Here is a 19,266-nt window from a genome sequence, read left to right on the forward strand (position 1 = left end):
TGGGGCACCCTGCCACCTGCTGCCTCCAAGAAGCCAGTAGCTATGTCTCCCATCCCCTTGTATTTTCGTTCCTAGAAGCCAGGGTAGTCAGGGGATACAGGTAAGGTTCCACATGTTTTCACCCTAATGATGAAAGAACAGCTGCTGAGTTAAAAACAAACAAATACAGATCAATCTGCCTTGAAATTTTCTTAGAATCACTTTTTAAACATTTTTTTAAAGATTTATCTATGAGAGAGAGAGAGAAAGAGAGAACGTGTGCGTGCATGCCCGTGACAGTGGGGGTGGGGGGGCGTGGAGGGGCAGAGAGAGGGAGAGCGCATCTTAAGCAGACTCCAAGCTGAACATGGAGCAACTCGGGGCTCAGTCTCACAACCCTGAGATCGTGACCTGCGCAGAAACCAAGAGTTGGGACGCCCAACCAACTGAGCCACCCAGGCGCCCCTAGAAACATTTTAAAAAATAACCCGAGTCAGTGCATAAATGTACTCCCCCAAATAAACAGTAATAATCCTTATCTTTTAAGGGTAAAGTTGGCTTCTGTGCCAGGCCTAGAAATCATGCTGAGAGAACATGGTAGCTCCCCATGATCTGGCCTCCTCGAGCTCCCTGATCTTTCTTCCCACCAAGGCTGAAGCTCAGCAGAGACACATTAAGTGCAGCTCCCTGGTGCTTATAGATGGCGTCTGTTCTGGCTGACTGCCACCTGCCATACGCGGGTATACAATTTCGCGAGAACTGCCCTGTCCCCATCTCTTCCCCGCCACGCTGGTCTTGCTGCTCCTTGGACATCGAAGGCACGCCATGCCGTGGGGCCTATGCACTTACTGCTTCTTCCTTACACTTACTTCTTGGCAGAAATGCTCAGCTCCCTTCCCCACCTCCACTCATGTCTCTGTCCAAATATCGTCTCTTCAGACAGACCGCCTGACCACTCATTACTGGGAGACGGTACGTGCCCCAAACACTTTGTCCTTACCTTGTTCTACTTTTCCTCACAACACATACCATCCCTCCCGCAAACTTTACAAACACACGTATTTGCCTTTTGCACTGTGGTCGTAACAACCACAAGGAGCACAGGTACTGTCTATGTTAAATAAACACAGTTACTTAGTATTGGTGAATTCGATCCTCAGGGCTTAGAACCGGGGTTGTATGCAGAAAGCCCTCAATAAATATTTGTTAAATGACTGTTGTGAATTTCTGATTAAAGGTGGGGTCTGACTGTAAAGGAAGAAGGCATGCCTATTCTCGTGGCTTTAAACTTCTTTCTGATGGTAATGCTACAAAAACACTTTTTAAAACGTTTATGATAACTATGGCCCTTAAGATGTCAACCTTGACAGACAGTTGGAAATAAACATTCTGGCTTCATATAAATAAACAGAGTATAAACGTTTCCTAAGTGTGTCATCATGTCACACATCTTTCCTTCTCGTACTGAGTGGGCAACAAAGATACCGCTGGCAGATGAGTATTTTTTTTTCTTTTAATGACTGCCACCTAGTTGAGCCAGGCTTGATATCACTTCTTTCCCAGCTAAGCTGTCAGCGTCTCCCAGGTAGAGATAATGGAGCTAATAATGGTAATAATCCCAGTTAACATTTAATGAGAGCTTATTAAATGCCAAGCATGTGATAAGCATTTCACAAGCTTTATCTCATTTAAGCCTCATAAAAATCCCATGATATTTTCAATTTTAGAGATAAGCGAATCTTGGATTATGGAACCTGAATAATTTAAGGTCACGGAGTCAGACAATGGCACAGAGCAAGGTCTCAAACTCAAGTGTTTCCAACTCCAGATTCGGAACCTTTAACCTCTATTATTCACCGGTCCTCATATGTACTGTCCGCTGTACGTGCCCACACAATGGGTTCCACCACAAAATTCGGGGTAGAATGCCAATCCCTTCCATGCCGGAGTTTATATTCAACCATCCTACCCCAAAGCCCCATGAGTTTGTCAACCTAAAAGTCTCATTTGTTGGCCCGAAGAAGAGGACCTGTATGCGCACTTCATCCGGCTCATGCTCTCCAGCTTAACACTGAACACTTGGTCAGAGTTCCTAAATCTTACTGCTGTTTCCCACTAACTTGTGCTCTTTGTTACACTTTCCACATGCCAACCAACAATGCATATTCATGCAGGAGTTTCGGAAGTGCTTCTCGAGCCATTATCATGACAAACTTCTGAGGCCAGGAGGACAGATAATATTATTGCTTTTCCTCAAGAAGATGGAACAAGACACAATCACAAAGTCAGGAAAAAGAGCTAGACCCCACACTCCCTCTCCCTGAACAGAAATGAAACAAAATGGAACTGCTGGGGAGTTTCAAAGAGGTGGAATCATGTAACATTGGAGCTGGAAGAGGTCCCGGAAGTCCTGTGTTTCATCCACTTCACTCTATAGATAAGGAAAGAGTCCGAGAGACGATGCCCAAGGTCACAGAGCTGCTGTCCAAACCAGCCGTGTCAGTCCATGGTACGTCCCCCTGACGACCTCAGGGTGTCTCAAGGACACGAACATTCTCCCGTATGCACCCACGATGCGATCAGAAAGCAAGGAGAAGGTCTCTGGGGAAAACACATCTCCCCAACTTCTAAATGGTCATTACATAAGCCTGATTGTGCATGATCGAAATGGAACGCAAAATGAAATTTGCCATAAAAATAACATTTCAGAAAGTGGCAAGGTGCCTAACTGGTCCCCGAAGACACAGTGTAGCTGCACCGTAGGCCCAGCGGTACGTGGTTTCTCATTGTTCTTGTGAGGAACGCACAGGAACGGAAAGCTGCACGGCCAGGCTCTGGTTTCACGACAGACACCCGCCATCCCTGACTGCCTAGTGGGAAGGCATCCTTCTCTCCCCACTTCCCTCCTCAGTGGCTACAGCAGGAGATGGGGAGCTACATGCATGGAATGTGGCTTCTTGGGAACTTGGCCCTCGGGGGTTGGGGACTCTCAGGCTGAGCCTCCATGGCCAGCCCCGTGGGGATCCAGCTGGCCTCTGGGTGAGGCCCTATGGGCCTGGGGACAAAGGAGTAGGAGAGCCATACAGGCATGAGGAGTTTGGGGACGGGGACAGAGGGTTAGCTTTACTAGGGAGGGACTGGAGACAACAGGGACAGAACCATGAAGGGTATGGGATTTGGGAACTAGAGTTCCATTTCTCTTAAGGGGACTTTAAATTCAACGAGCATCTCCTGGTAATTTATTACAGTGTAACATAATCACTTAATATTGGCGTAAATGGCAGTTTACAACTTGTGCATTTGAAAGAGTTTTAAGAAAAGAATAATTCTCCATTTCTATACAGAGCTCACTGTTTGTATGCTATGACAGAATTTAACCTTCAGAATGCCATAAAATATACAATATAGGGGTTTTGTTTTTGTAGAAAGGAAGACTGAGACTCGAGGCTCTAGGAACTGCCTCAGGTCACACAGGGGGTAAACACTGGGCAGTGCGGAATCTGGAATTTTGCTCTTGTGATTCCTGGATGCCCTGGTGTCAAATGAAACGCGTGGGCTAGAAATCTGCACTGCTGTCCCCAGGGCAGACGCAGGTGCTGGCGGAGAGGAAATCTGCATATGCATCTGGGGTCAGCAGAGTTGAAAAGGGGACCCTCCCTCCTGCTTATGTACCCACTGGAGCCGCCCCCAGAGCACAGCTCTGCTTCGATCCCATTCATGGTAACAGCACAAGTGAAATCCCTTTAGTCCTCTCTGACACAGTGGAAATAGACTCATTTCTGAGCGGAAAAAGGGAAGGAAACACAGAAGATTACACAGCAAGTACTGAATCCAAAGAATGAGTTTCAAATATTTTTTAAAATCTCAGATAAAAAGAACCAAAGCATTTGGCTACCCCCTGCATTTCATTTTCTTCAGATAATCATATGAGGCACATAAAGGATGGTGGGCTCACAGCCTCCCTCCACCCAGCCGAGGCTCCCCATTCTGCCTTTCCTGTCCCCAGAGGGACCAGAGTCCCTGAATATCTACTTTCTACTTTCATCAAGCTCCAAGCTTGAGAAACAAAACTGTTTTGTTTCAAAACTCCTCGATTCCAGAGCCTTCTCCCTCATTCCATTCTAGTCTGAGATCTGCAGAGCAGAACAAATGAACAAATGAAGGATCAGCCCTTTCCAGATTCAAGCTGTCACCGCCTATCCCAGGCCTTGCACAGTTTCAGTCAAGAGACCCATCTCCTCCCGTCTCTTCACACCTCCTCTCTACTCTCCTCCACCCCAAACACTAACATCCAGTTATTATTTTCTGTTTCTTTCTTTCAGGAACACCTGTATTGTTTGCTCAGTATGACGTGGGTTTACAATGACTATTACATGCACGCGGTAAGAATCATCAACTTACAGAATAAGAGTTGGCCATTCTACCATAATAGCCACGTGGAATGAAATCGTTTTCACTCATACATGGGATTTAATACTCCCCTTTGGGAGTACTGATATCCTCCCTAAAGGGGGCTGTTCATTTTTATGAAGAGTGGTCCTTCTCACATGAATGTGGGCATTGCATGCACTCTGAAAACACTGTAGCAAACTGTGCTTCAAGGTCTATCAGATGAACGGGAGCTGGAAAAATGACAAGGTTTTACGTAGATTTAAAGCAACATTAAAGGAATTCTTATGTGTGAAAGAAATTATGGTTTTTAGTATAAGATTAGAACATACCTTACATTAAAAGGTGGAAGTGCTATCTTTTTAATCTGTCTGAATGTCATTTCATTGAAATCTGCTTGTTATCCATGATTTTAAAAGAGTGTTGGGGGCTAATTCCTAAAAGCATGGAGTTCTGCTCTATTATTTAGAGATGGAACTTATTAACTTAATACCTGATAATGTGGGCTGAATTCATAGTTATATGTTAAACCATCATTTAAAAATGGTGTTTTTATATAGTCCCTTCTAGCTAAAAGCTTAGGTGATTATGTGGATGGCATCATCTGGGAATAATGACCATTTCATGCCACGATTTACAAAAAAAGAAGTTATTCAAGTAATTCTCATTCCTTTGAAACCCTTACCCCTCTTCTCTTCTGTAGGCTTCTAGGGCTTTTAACAAATTCTGATCTAGAACTTTTGAGTCCTTGCTATCTTTCAGGCATTGTTTTAGGTGCTTGCATATTTCATTTATTTCCCATAATAACCTTGTAAGGTACTTATAATTATGTCCTTTTGTCAGAAGGGACAATGAAGCTTGAGGAGCTTAAGTATTTTACACAAATCTGTAACAAATCCTGGGGTTCAAAACCAACCCTAGTCCCCAAGTTCTTTCATCTTAGCCAGTACACACTAGAACACATCTGTTTTATTTTACTAATTTGATTTCTCTTTTGCCTGCATAACAAATCCAAATCATTGGCTCAAAACAACAACATTCACCTTCCCCTTGAATCTGCCATTTTGGCAGCTTCAGTGGGGACGGCTAGCTGGTCTCTGCCTCCGCTGGGAGAGCTCCCCACGTGGGCAGAGATCCACTTCCTAGACAGCGTATCCTCCTTGCTGGCAAGGTGGTGCTGCTGCTGGCTTCCCTCACGGGGGTTTCTCCATGGGGTGCCTGGGTTCTAAAGAACAAGGGCTTCCAAAACCAGAAAGTGGAGGTGGGCAGTTTCTAAAAGCCTGGGCCCAGAGACTGGTGCTGTGCCATTTCTTCCCTATTCTATTGGCCAACAACAGTTCGAGAGCTCAGATTCAAGGAGAAAAGTTACAGATGCCACTTCTCAGGGGGATGTGTGCCAAAAAACTTAGGGACCATGTGACAAAACTCCCACACCTTAAAAGATCTCAGATTCAACAGTGATTTCACGAAATTATGAAATTCCTATTTTATGAATGCTTTCATTCCTCATGACTTTGCAGATGAATGCCCCCAAACAGCAAACCCTCTGAGGTGGGAAGGTCTGGGTCTTTTCCCATTTTTCCTACATATTTTCCTCATTGTTACTGCACTTGCTTTTCCATATGGATGATTCAGGCTTCCGAATAGAGACCCTGGCTTAAAAGGGAACTTTATTTTCATGTCTTTTTAGGGTTCTCAGCAGATTTTCTCTTTTCCTTTAACATTTGATATATTTAAGTAACTTCATCGCTTTTCATCACAGTGACCTCAGTTTGATTTTTTTTTTTTTTTAAGATTCTACTAAAAAGAGAGAGAGAGAGAGAGAAAGCACATGTGCACACGCTGGGGCAAAGGAAGGAGCAGAGGGAGAAGGACAAGCAGACTTTGCACTAAGCCTAACACGGGGCTCTATCCCAGGACCCTGAAATCATGACCTGACTCAAAACTGAGTCTGATGATCCACTGAATTCCATTTTAATTAGAGAATTTTCTAGAACACTGTCAACTGAGATCATCTGCTTGAAGCTATACCCTTTGCTTAGCAACTAACTAGTATGCAGGTTCTACCAAGATGCAAGTAGACTTTCAGTCTGTTTTACAGTTGCAACACATTTTTCCTCCTTTAAAACGTGGTGATTCTACTAGTTCTGTCATTTGGTGGAGAAAATTTCTCACCTGTTATTTCTTGGGCAATTTTTCCTATTTCACTCTGGCTTGTCCTCTTTGCTTTGGCCAAAAGAACCAAAACAAAAGCCTTCAGTTTTTGCTCACTCCCTCCCCACCCCCCCCACCCCAGTGTTCACAGTTGCAAATTCACTGAACAAGGACACACCCCATTCCTCACCCACAGCAGACATTACTAATCAATCTCCGCGCTCTTTCCCATCAAGCATGGATGTGGCTCCAGCGCATTTGTGGCTGCAAAATATTTTAGTCAGCTGCTAATGATTAAGCATGAGAGTAACTCGACTTCCAGGATAGATCCTATTCCATCTCTCTGGAACACCTCATCATCTTCAACTAGGACAATTAAGTCTTTCTAATCTCATGAGCATTGTTTTGAATTCCTCGTTTTTATTGAATAAGGCTTCCTGCGGCCTCGCCCCTGCATCTTTTCTCTGAGATATCCAGAACCATCCTTCCTGCCACCTGCAGCGAGCTATTCTCAGCCAGGAAATGTTTCCTATTACTTTCCTATTTCCTATTTTCCCCAACCCTCTGAGACTTGGGGTCCAGATCACTCAGGCAGCAGGTATGGCCCTGGCCTTGGGTCCCAGTCCCAACAGGAGCCTGCCCCTTGTCCCAGGACCTCCGTCCCACCTTATGACTAGGGGCTGGGCTCCTGCCTTGATTTTGCCAGGTGCTTCTTGCTACCCCTTCTCCTTCCCACACACTCCTTTATCTCAGGATGGCAGTCTTGGGCCCAAACTCTCCTTTCAGCTTCCTACTTTCCACATGCTCAAACCCCTCCAGTTATTATCTGCATAAACTCCTGAGTTATTGTGACACTCGAGGAAATTAAATTTCAGCATCCATGTGCTCATGATGCTTCTTTGCTCAGACTCTTTGGGAACAAATGCTTTCTTTTCAAACACAGTGCCTTTTTCTAGGATCCAGACTTGTTCTCATCACGGACAGCTGGCCCGGGTCCCCCACCAGCCACTCCACTACAGCAGAGAGGTCTATTTCTTAGCTTTGACACAACCCAGTCTTTCCCTTTTGATGAAATTTGACTACCTCGTTCCTGACTGGGATATCAGACACCACAGTGGGATTCCAATTACTCCAAGTGGCCTGTGGTCAAACAGCCCTCCCACATCCACAGTGTGTTTCTGGTAGTTGTGTCTGTCCTGCCTTCTAGCTGGAGTTTAAAGAATGAAGATAGTATGTGTCTCTTACGTCCTCCGTCACTCTCCACAGCAGCCAGTTGGAGGAGTTGAGCTGTACACAATGGGTATCTAATAAATACTGCCGGTGACGCTTAGAATGAACTCTGACGGAAATCTATTCAGTGGCAAGAAGCTCTCTGACACTATCCGTACTGGATCAGATTAAGCATTATGAAAGATCTCCTTTTAATTTTGTGGTTTCATTTCTGTTAGATTCTGTAATCACTCTTGGAATAAGACACCTGACATCTGGGCTTCGCTCTTTGTTTTGAGTGTACCCATGCCATAAGCCTAGGAAATATTTTGGATCGAAAATGAGATTTCCAGGAAGCATTTCATTACAAGTGGGTATTATTCCCTCTGAATTGCATCCAAAGCTGTAGTCTCCATCCTTTTATTAACTTCCTGCCACAGATCCTTTTTCTAATTCTACATTAGCCTACTTACTTTAATTTGCAGAATGAATCCTGTTTGATTTCAATAAAAAATAGGATGAAAGATGAAGCTCTGAAGAAGCAATACGAAGGTGTCTGTCTTTAAGGAGGTAGCACTGGACATTCTTCTAGATCGACCGCTCATAACTCGGCCCGTATGGACACTGTTGAACCACGTACACGTTTTACATTGATTTGAATCACACGACCAGTAAGGGCAAAACTTACAAGAATGTTTCGGGTCGAAAAGAACTTTGAGCCCACTTTATCAAGCCCAATTACCCTGTAGATGAGTTCCGGTTACACTGCAGAAATTGTATCACTTGCCATTTTAAAAGGTGCTTGTGAGTGTGTACTTTATTTTTCCCAGTTGTCTATTGCTGCATATCAAACTACCCACTATCAAAACGTAGTGGTTTAAAATGACTTGCTATTTCTAGAGAGACGAAGTGACTTTTCCCAAGGCATGCGAAGCACTTACCTTATTCAAGTATCTGATCCTGAGAGTTGATATAGTTCCTGCTATTACATACAAAGTGTGTTGCCCCTTCTAGCTTACGGTCTTCTCTTGTGTTAGATATTGGCTGTGATAGAATTTGGGTTGTGTCAAGCTAAATATCCAATTTAAATGATCCTCGGTAATTAAAGGATCTCACTGTGTAAAAATGTTTAAACTGAAATAGGTAATTATTCAGGTTAAGGGAGCAGTCCTTCTTCCTCGAACTGGAGGTTTCTCCTGGAGCACGAGCCTCCTGAACTCCTTTTACCTCCTTCCTACCCTTTAGTCAAATAAAGGGGTGGCTTATTTGACTGATAATGTGGGGAAAATAAACCAGGCAAGCTCAGCCCACCTGCTTATTCCCTCCCCTAGGAAATGACCTGTCCACATAGAGTGTGGTTCATACTCTCTTCTCCAGGCTCAATGTTTTATGGGGCAGACCCCCTGGAGGCCCATCACTGCTGGAGTGTGGGCAGAAGAATGTCTAATTCTGGTGTTCAGTATTAGGAAGCATGAGAGCATTCTCCATTATTATCTTTTCCAGTAAAAATGGTGGTATTTTTACCTATTTGCAGAGTCTGGTTTTTCTCAGATTAGAATTTGGAAAGTTCTAGAAGAGTACTACATATGGCGTCACTGCCGATCCTCAAAACTCACTGCAATCATCACAACTGTTACCACTGTTGGGCACTTGCTACAGGCCAGACCACTAGTTGACTCACTTTTCATGCATTTTCTCATTTAACCTAATTATGGCAAAGACAGGCCAAAGAAACTACACAATATAATTGGGGTTTTGGTAGCTTTCAAAGTTGGCTACCATTCATTCCTACCCCGTCCCTCTCCCCATATGCATCTGCCTCTCCTTATATGAAGAGATAGGGTCTATTTTCCCTCCCTCTGAATCTAGGCTAGCTTATGACTTGCACAGACAGAACACAGTGAAAATGACATTCTGGGACTTCCAGGGCCTTAAGAGGCCTGCTAGCTGCCATTTCCTTTCTCTAGGGTTGCTAATCCCCTAACAGGAATCCTGGCCTAGACTCCTGAACAATGAGGAAAGGTAGAGAGCAGGCCCTCACGAAGGAGCCATGAGGAGCCAAACGTAGGCGTGAAGCCTTCTTGGACCTTCCAGCCCAGTTCTGCCCAGGTCTCGCTGAATGCAGTCAAGTGAGTGACTCTGGCTAAAGGCTCAGTGGAACAGAGCACCTGTCTTCTGCAGGCCAAGCCCTGCCTGGGTTGCCAGGCAGGCATAGAACTGTGAGAAATGATGAGTCATTGTTTTAAGTCACTAAGTTTTGGGGTGGGCTGCTACAAAGCAACAGACAATGGAAGCAAACAAAATACAAACTTGCCACACACCCTTTAAAGCAGCCGATGGTGTCACTGCAACCGTGTGACAAGAATTTTAAAAAAGAGTTGTAGATGATTTACTAAACCAAAAAGTCACAATCTATTTGTAGAGTGTACTATACATTCCAAGCCCCGCTTTCTTTTAAAGGTCATTCTAAATGAGCCACCTTTAAGGGACAAGTGACAGTATCACCTCAAGACATCAGCTCCACTCTCTCCTTCAAAGGGATAAAAGTTCTTCATTGAATAATAAGGGTAAGCTCTTTCCATTCCCTGCAGAGATCTCATCATCGCTTTGCCTCCTATTTGACGACCGCGTAGGATAGTGTTTACACCCTGGCTCTATTTGTTCCCCTGGGAAGCCCTCCCAACCCGCATTCTGAGCTGCAGGCTGGCTGACTCCTCCTCAGTGCCTCTTTAATGCCCTGCTCCTATCTTCAGCACGTGCTCATGGCATAGATTATTTATGTAAACTGCACGAGAACAGAGACGTGCCTGTTTCGTTGCTGCCCTACGCTAAGCACCAGAACAGCCCTCCCTGTGGAGGACGTGCTTCGTGACTATTTCCTGCTTGAACCAGCCCACGTGCCTGCCTCCCCCTGGACTAAATACGGTTTCTCGCTGCTGAGTATCCATTAGCACTTCCTTTCATTCTCTCCCTGTGGCCTAAGGGCGGGAAGTCTGGAAGTTCCCTGACTTACTTGCTGCAAGGGTGCAATTCTGGGTCTGCCAGGGGTGTACCTGCACAAGGTGTGGACAGGGGACGGGGGACGTTCTGCTGCCATGAGTTGTGGTGGCTGCCACGTGGTTTCAGCAGATGGGCCTGTTTGCAGAAACTGGCCAGCTACACAGTGCGCAGCTGGGATAACGGGCGGTGGCTTCTACAGTCTCCTGTCCTCTAGGTGACAGCTTTGGCAAGGTGACCTAAATGCCCAGTGGCAATCCTTTTACTCACTGGATCCTTCAATGATTTTTGGGACTGCTGGGTTCCCTGAAGTATCTGGAGTGGTTTTTATCTTACTATGGAGTTCTAACCGATACGCGTCTACAGGCTCCATTCCTCGAGGGCAGGAAATGCCTTTTGAGCTTCCTGTACCCACACCCGCACCACGTCTGGATCACAGGAGAAACTGATAATAAAGATAATAAGGGTAATAACTGCAAACGCTGATTTCATGTTTGCTCTGTGCCCAGCACTGTTCTAAGTGCTTTGCGTTAGCCTTTGCGTTAGCTTATTTATTCAATAACCCTGTAAGGCAGGCACTGCTGCTGTCCCCTTCTACAGGTTAGAAAACTGAGAACAAAGTAATTAAGCAACTTGCTGAAGAATCACAGCATTAAATGTGGATTGAGGCGGCAAACCCAGGCAGGCTGGCTCTCCAATCAATACTTGTATCTAAGATTCTCACCTGCCTGAATAACATTTACTCAAGGACTTGAAGATACAACCACTAGAATTTTAGAACATGTTGTAAATGTTCTATGTGCATTTATTGTAAAATAGCAGTTCAATGTGTTCTCCTGTAAGACTCCTAATTCTTAAAGATGTTTCTGGGGCATCAAACAGCTGTGTGTAGATACACACACACACATATAGGTATGATTTTGCTGTGTTAACTATTTTTTCCGATTACTCACAAAAACAGTGAAAACACAGGGAGCCTTCAAAATAATTAGCACTGTAGGGAAGATAAGAAGAACTAGGGTAAGGAATATTCATAGCTTTCATGTGAATTTCTTGATACCCAGCTTTCTGCCTCTTGCCTAGGAGCAGAAGCTGAAGTAAAAGTAAAATAAACACTGGTTGCAGCAATGTAGGGAAAATCCTTCTCTCTTTACTGTGGCTTGTGCCAAAATGGAGAACAAGCTTTCCTACTAAGACCCCAAAGATATGGCGAACAGAGTCCGGGAAGATACAAAGACATGCAGAATACAAAGTCTAAGTGGAAATGGACAAGCCATCTGATCGTTAATACTGTGGACAAATATGTGCAATTCTCAAAGATGACAGGTGCATAACTGAGCGGGCGGAAAATGTACAAAAGAAGGTGTTGGGGAGTATCTTTTCCTCCAATGTTTCCCAACACACAGAGCGAGATCCACTAGCACGGTAGTCCTGGACAGGGCCATTACTCACTCCTCAGGGGAGAAGTGTCTTAATCGGATGGATGGATGCATTTGGAAGGAAAATCTGAACACAAATAGCCCAGCCGCTTCATTCTCTCTTGTAAGTGAACCTGTCATTCTTCTCTGTTCCTCCATGTCTTAAATTGTAAAAGGGTCAAGTCTGTTCACCAGGTGGGGGAAGGGGCGGGTTTATGCCCTGTCCGTTGCTGACAGTGTCTGGGGAGGGAGCAAGTTTATGCAATCCTGGGGTTCAGGATTGGAAAACCCTACTTGTCTAAAGTTAAAAGCCATATCCCCTCCCCCAAAGGTCCACAGTCCTTACCCGCACTTCCAAAATCCCCAAAGTGTTGAAAACAAAATTTTTTCCCCAATTCATCTGGCAGCAACCTTAAGTGACCTGAGTAAGCAGTGGCAAACCTGACCTTAGCACACAGGGAACCACTCAGCGTTCTGATTTCTCCACTCAGAGCTCTGTGCGGCGTGTAGTAGCCAGTAGCGGCATGTGCCTATTTAAATTTAAATTAGTTACTCTACTAAAAATTCAGATTCTTAGTCATACCAGCCACATTTCAAAAGCTCAAGAGCCGTATTTAGCTAGTGCTACCATATAGGACAGTGCAGATAAAACCTGTCCAGCCCTGCAGAAAGTAGAACACGGATGTAGAGTGAAGTCGTCTCCTCAGATTCATAGTTGATGATGGGGTATTACCCCAGACCCTACATAATCAACAGCATATGCACCATTTTCTTCTAAAACCTAAAAAAAATCTGGAATTCCAAAATCCTATCTGGCCCAAAAGATGATAAAGGATTCTGGGCCTGCATCAGTTTTTAGCAGTAATAAGGGCAATATTTTGGCTTTCTTTCTACTTTAGACTTTACCTGTCATGGACTTGATGGTTCTGTTCCCCCAAATTTATATGTTGAAGCCCCAACCCCAAAAGTGCTGGTGTTGTGGGGTGAGTCCTTTGGGAGGTAATTAGGTATGGATGAGGTCAAGAGGGTGGGGCCCCCATGATGGGATTACTGTCCTTACAAAAGGAGGAAGGACGCAACAATTCTCTCTCCACCACATGAGGACATGACCTTCCTCCCCGTGACATGGAGGAAGAGGTTGGAGAGACAAAGCTGTAAACCAAGGTACACCAAGGACCGCCAGGAGCCGCCCGAAGCTGGGAAGAGACAAGGAAGGTTGCTTTCCGAGAGGCTTCAGTGGGAGCATGACCCTGCTGACGCCTGGCTTTGGGACTTCTAGCCCCCAGAATCACAGGACTGTAAGTTTCTGTTCTTTAAAACTCAGTTTGTGGTAAATGTTACGGCGACTCTAGGAAACGAAGACAGATTTTGGTACCCACACAGGGTGCTGCTGTAACAAATACCAACACACGTGGAAACGGCTTTAGAACCGGGTAACGGGTAGTCTGGAGGTGCGTGCTAGAAAATGCCAGGATCGCCGCGAAGAGATGGTTATTGGCAATTCTGGGGGGGGCTCAGAAAGGAAAGTGGAGAGCTGTGGAGAAAGCTTCCATCTTAGAGAACAGAGAAGTTGTGAACAGAATATGGCCATGGTGGTAACACCTAAGACAAGTGAGGAACGTGTTACTGCACAACAGACCAAAGGGGAGGGTTGTAAAGTGGGAAACGATGCAGCTGAACCGTGCCCTAGGGTTTTGTGGCAGGCAGCCCTTGTAAGCCATGAAACTGGATGAAGGGGTAGCTTGCTTCCTCCTGAGTGCTTAAATTGTAGGTGGGGATGGGGGGTGGGGGGAGGGATTGAGAAAGAAATTAAGCAAAAAGGAACCAAAACTTAAAGATCTGGAAAACTCTCCAGTTTATCCCTATTCCAAAAAAGATGGCAAAGCTTGTGTTGAAAAGAACACCAAGGGTGGAGTTGAACGAGCATTTGATAAGGAAATTAGTATGGGTGTAAACCATGGACCACCCCAGTAGAAACAAGGTCAGCTGGAACTGAGGAAGACAAAAACAGGCTCAAAGGAAGGAAGGCTGATAGACTTCTCAGATCCTTCAGGACTAGATCATACGGCGGCCGTTCAGCTGTGCACATGTGTGATTCTTTAAGACAAAGGAAAAATGACCCCAGAGGAGATTCAGAGATCATTAGGGCTGCCTCCTTGGTTTAAAGGTGGGGGAAGGCATCACCTAGGCTTCAGCAGGGCAGATGGCATGGCGTGGGTCCGAAGTCTTGGGGACAGGGCCTCCTGGAGTCTTGGTGGGCAACTCCTTCCCCACAGAGTTCCAGAAGTGGAACTCCACCCCTGGGTGGTGTGGAAGGCAGAGCTTCGAAAACCCAAGAGAATTATTCCAAGAGCCTTAAGACCTAATGGTATTTGCCTTGCTAGGTTTTGAACTTACTTGGGACCCTTCATCTTTTTTTTTTTTTTTTTTTTTTTTTTTTTTAAGATTTTAGGTATTTGATAGTGCAAGAGAGCATAAGCAGGGGGAGTGGCAGAGGGAGAAGCAGAGTCCCTGATAAGCAAGGAGTCAGATGCCAGGCTCCATCCCAGGACCCCGGAATCATGGCCTGAGTTGAAGAAAGACCCTTAACCAAGTGAGCCACCCAGGCGCCCCAACTTACTTGGGATCCTTCATCTCTCTTTGGAGTGAGAATGCCCATCCTTTGCCTGTCCCACCATTCCGTTTTGGAAGCACATAACTTTTCTGGTTTCGCAGGCTCATAGCAGGAAAGGAATTCTGCCTTAGGATAATTCGTATCTGTTGTTTCACCCATATCTAATTTAGATTGTATTTAGATGGGACTTTGGGCTGTAGGCTTTAGAGTTGATGCTGGAACAGGTCAAGAATTTTGGAGTTGTTGGGATGGAATGTACATAATTTGCATGCAACAAGGACATGAATTTGGTGGGGGTGGGCAGGGGCAAAATGTGATGGACTTAATGTTTCTGTCCCTCCGCCATTCATAAATGGAAGCCCTAACCGCTAATGTGATGGTATTTAAAGGTGGGACCTTTGGGAGGTAATTAGGTTTAGATGAGGTTTAGAGGAGGTCTTTACGGTGGGGCCTCCATTATGGGATTAGCATCCTTTTTAAAGAGAAAAGAAGACCAGAGCTTGTATTCTCTGCCACGTGAGGACACTGTGAGAAGACGGTCCTCTGAAAACTAGAAAGAGGTCCCTTACCAGGAACCAAACCTGCCAGCACCTTGATCTTGGACTTTCTAGCCCCCAGAACTGTGAAAAAGAAATCTGTTGCTGAAGCCCCTTGGTCTGTGCTACTTTATTGCAGCAGCCCAGGCTGAGACTTGCTTTGTTTTAAACTGATTAAGAATTGAGGTGAAGAGATGACTTATTAGGCCCCTGTGAATTTCAACCCACGGAGAGAACTGTGCTGGCTCCTCTCCTCTGCATGCTCATAAACAATTCAGGCTAATCACGGTGGAAGATTTTATATGTGTTTTAGAGTCCTTGTTCCAAGGAGGTATAAGTACCATTCTGGCAGAGAGACAGTGACTAAGCGACTACAAGCCTTCCAAGGATTAATACAGATGATATAGATGGAATTTCTACGTTGTGTGAAAGGTGGGACTAGATGAAGTCCAAGGCTTATCCATGTCACAGAATCTGGCACAAAGCTATTCCCTCCTCCACACGGGTTCTTCTCCAGGGTCTGTAATGTGGTGGGGACCGGTCAGATGCAGACATACTTATAATAGGAACAAGTGCATTAGAGTCCAGAACATTCTGAAATTTCCTTGAATGCCCTTTATGCCACCTTTTGGTATAGGGGAAGTGGGTTCCCTTCCTGTTACTCAGCTCTGGCTGTCAGGATTCAAGAATAAGGAGAGCACGCATCTGCTACATCTAGCTGTCTTGTCCACGTGGGATAAGATACCTGCCAGAAATCTGGCATGAACCTAGGCTGGGCCAAAGAGTATCAAGAGAGAGGTTTTGAGTCCCCTGAAGGCTCCACCTTGTTTCATTCTGCTATAGGAGTGCAGGCAAGTAGCTTAACCTGGCATAGCCTTAGTTTCCTTACCTGCAAAACAGAGAAGAGTCCCTGGCCCAGCACCCTCACAGGACTTGACAGTGGAAATCAAAATACTGAATGAGCTAACATACGCGACAGTAATTTTTCCATTCAAAAGACATGTGTTACCTTTATTCCAGATGGGTAAAGTCCACAGGAGCCTTTGAAAGCAAGACCTATTAACTCAATAATCTAACGGAGACCCTTGCTGGGTTCTTAAACATATTGCTATGAGTCCAACGCAAAGCAGCATTTAGAGCATCAGTTGATTTCCTCTTGTAAAGAAAAGCATGAGAGAATGTTCTTTGTCTTAATTGGATAGTGGAAAGACTCTTGAGTATTGGCCAAGAATCTAATACTGGATTGAACCAAAACACAACCATTTGCTTCCTGAACTTCGTCCATAAAAATTTCGTGGTAAAGTGCTGCCTCTGACAGAGCATTTACCGAGATTGCAAGGTTTCATGCACAAGTCCAAAAAAATACCCATCTCCGTCTTTTCTATTCAATATACTCTCGGCTCTCCAATTTGGATAAAATTTGAGATGCTGCCCTCTGTTACAACTTCTCAGGTAGAAGTCACATTTCTGGTCCTTTCCAGATCAATGTGCAAGCTCTCCAGCTCAAACAGTGACTAGGAGACATGAGCAAGATCACGGCTCCCTCCTCCTGTTTGCTTTCTGAAGATTACAATATGGTAAAACTTTTAAGAAACTAGAAAATTTGAAGAATCATATGTAAGAAAATCACATTCCTTAAGAAACATGACATTAATACTAATTCAGTATTAAGCTGACTTAACAAACCCATAATCATTGGTTTTTATTTAAAGGAAATAAAGATTTATAGGAAAAGCTAACTACGGATCAATATTAGCAAAATTTTCACAGGACTTTAGAAGCAACATGTTTAAAGAAAAACAGTCATTTAGCTGGTTCTACATCAGCAGACTTAAACGCTTCTCATTAGGTTTTCTTTTTAAGCTTAGGAGAATTGAAAATTTTAAGACTAACCGTTTTCTAACACAATTCTCTCAACACTTAAAAAAATGTTTCAGCAACATTAAAACAAAACAAATCTGAACACTTAAGTTGCAGATTTCCCTAACCTTTAAATAGAGTGTGTATCTCCATGGTTTTCTTCATTCAGATTTAAGTTAAAATCCTGGAAGGCATATCTGAGATTTTAAAAGGATTTTAAAACAGTGCACAGTAGTTTCCTAAATGCCTCCTTAAAGTATTACATTCTGTGGAAGTGAACTGTAAACTTCATAGGACAGTCATGCCCCCATCTCAAAAGTATGCATTGCTTCTATTACTAATTACCTGTGAGTTAGCTATTTCTTTCCCCAATCCCCTTGTCATAACATAAACTTTACCTGAAATTTCTGCTTTTTCTTTTTTTACAACTATTTTAGAAAGTTAGTTTTGTTAGTCCTCTCTAAATGCTTTTTCATAAGCAACCAGTTTTGGGTTTTCAAACGACTCCATCCAATGATTGTTAACTTTCTTGTCAGACTCCAGGCTTGTTAGAGCGCATAAAAAGTCTCCTACAAACTTATCTTATGGCGGAACATATACTTTTTCTAGAGAAGGGCAATTCCTGCAGTTTTATCCAGCTTAAGTCGAACGCATTCTACTTTCCCTTACTAGTAACGAAAGTTAACATTTAGGTCCTAGAACTCAAAGGCAGCGTTGAGCAAAAAGAGAGAGAAAAGACCCACCCAGCGCCCAGCTGCCGTGATTTGTGAATGCAATTAATCAACAAGTTTGCGTTTTGCACCTACCAGGTGCCCAGACTTGAGCAGGAACACAACTGAGTAGGCCAGGTTCTGGACCGAGAAATCAAGCCCAGGGTCCAAATGTGGAGATGAGCTCATCCAGAGCGCTCCGCCAAAAAGCCAGCGCCGGACAGAGCGAGCTCCCATCCCTCCCGGGGCTTCCCCGCGTGTTTCCTCTCAACCGCCGCGGCCTTCGGTTTACCAAGGATTCCTCTGCCCTCCCAAGCAAAAGGCACCATCGCATCCGCAAGCGGCGAGTCTCAGGGAACCCCAGGCTCATTTCGCCTGGGCGGGAACAAGTAGCAAAGGAGGGAGCCCTCTTTCAGGAGCCTGCACCGGAGCCGGGAGTGAGGGGTAACTACTATTTGCGTTTGCGGTAACCCGGGAGAAGAAACCCTCTAAAAGAAAGGGTGGCGGTAGTGGCAGGATGGAGCTTCCAGAAGCGTCTGCTACTGCCTCGGACGTTTCTTAGCTAGACCTGAAGGAGTGACCCGGGCGCGGGGGGCGCGAGCCTGGGTGTCCTAGGGGAAGTCAGCGGGCAGAGGGGCTGCACAAGGGGAGAATACAAGTGATTCAAATGAAATTCTCACGCGCTCAGGGCAGCCACGGCTTCCGCTGGAGGAAGGGAGAGCCGGGCACGCACGGCGCACAGGGCTGTGCTGCGGCCACTCTCAGGCTCCCGGCGCACGGACGGACAGGACTGACGGACAAATCCGAGCGAGGGACTTACCTTCAGGGTTGGCGCTGATGAAGACCCGGACGCTTCGGCCGGCGGGCATGAGGTGAGAAGGCAGGGCGGTGAGGTTCCCAGAGAAAGCCGCCCGCCGGAGCGCGGAGTCCCGGGGACAGGGCAGCCTGGTGCCCGCACCTGCCGGCCACATCGCCCTCTGGGAGGAATAGCCGCCGCCGCCTCCTGGTCCTCTGTTCCTGCCCGCGGCTCCGCGGAACAGCTGGGTTGATCCCCGCAGGCGGCGCGGCTCAGAGCCGCCCCGATCCCGAGGCGCCGCCGGCAAGCTCCGTGGCAAACACTACCGGCCGGCGGGGAGCGGCCATACGGACCCTCGGGCCGCTGCCGCCGCCGCCTCCTGGCCCTCTGGGCGTCCGCCTTCGCCCGCTGCCGGGGCTCAGCACAGCAGTCGGCGGGAGGTCAGCGCGGCGGCGGCTACGCGCGCCGCGCCCCTTTGCGCCGGGAAGCGCCCGCGCCGGCCGCCCAGCCCGCAGCCATCTCCCCGCCCGCGCCTGGCGCGGGGAGAGGGGTCGCCGAGGCGGTGGGGACCGAGCGGAAGACAGCCGACCAAACTTTATCTGCC

At 45.9% G+C, this 19,266-nt stretch overlaps 1 protein-coding gene across 1 annotated transcript in view; it reads right to left on the reverse strand.

Annotated features, from left to right (window-relative positions):
* NWD2 (NACHT and WD repeat domain containing 2) overlaps window positions 1–18,837 on the reverse strand; it is a 171,186-nt gene extending 152,349 nt beyond the window's left edge. The window contains exon 1 of the mRNA XM_040625410.1: window positions 18,687–18,837. Within this exon, the coding sequence (XP_040481344.1) occupies window positions 18,687–18,837 (151 nt within the window). The remainder of the gene's footprint in view (window positions 1–18,686) is intronic.
* Between the last annotated feature and the right edge of the window lie 429 nt (window positions 18,838–19,266).

This window comes from Ursus maritimus, unplaced genomic scaffold, assembly GCF_017311325.1.
Source record: "Ursus maritimus isolate PB19 unplaced genomic scaffold, ASM1731132v1 scaffold_8, whole genome shotgun sequence".
NCBI lineage: Eukaryota > Metazoa > Chordata > Mammalia > Carnivora > Ursidae > Ursus > Ursus maritimus.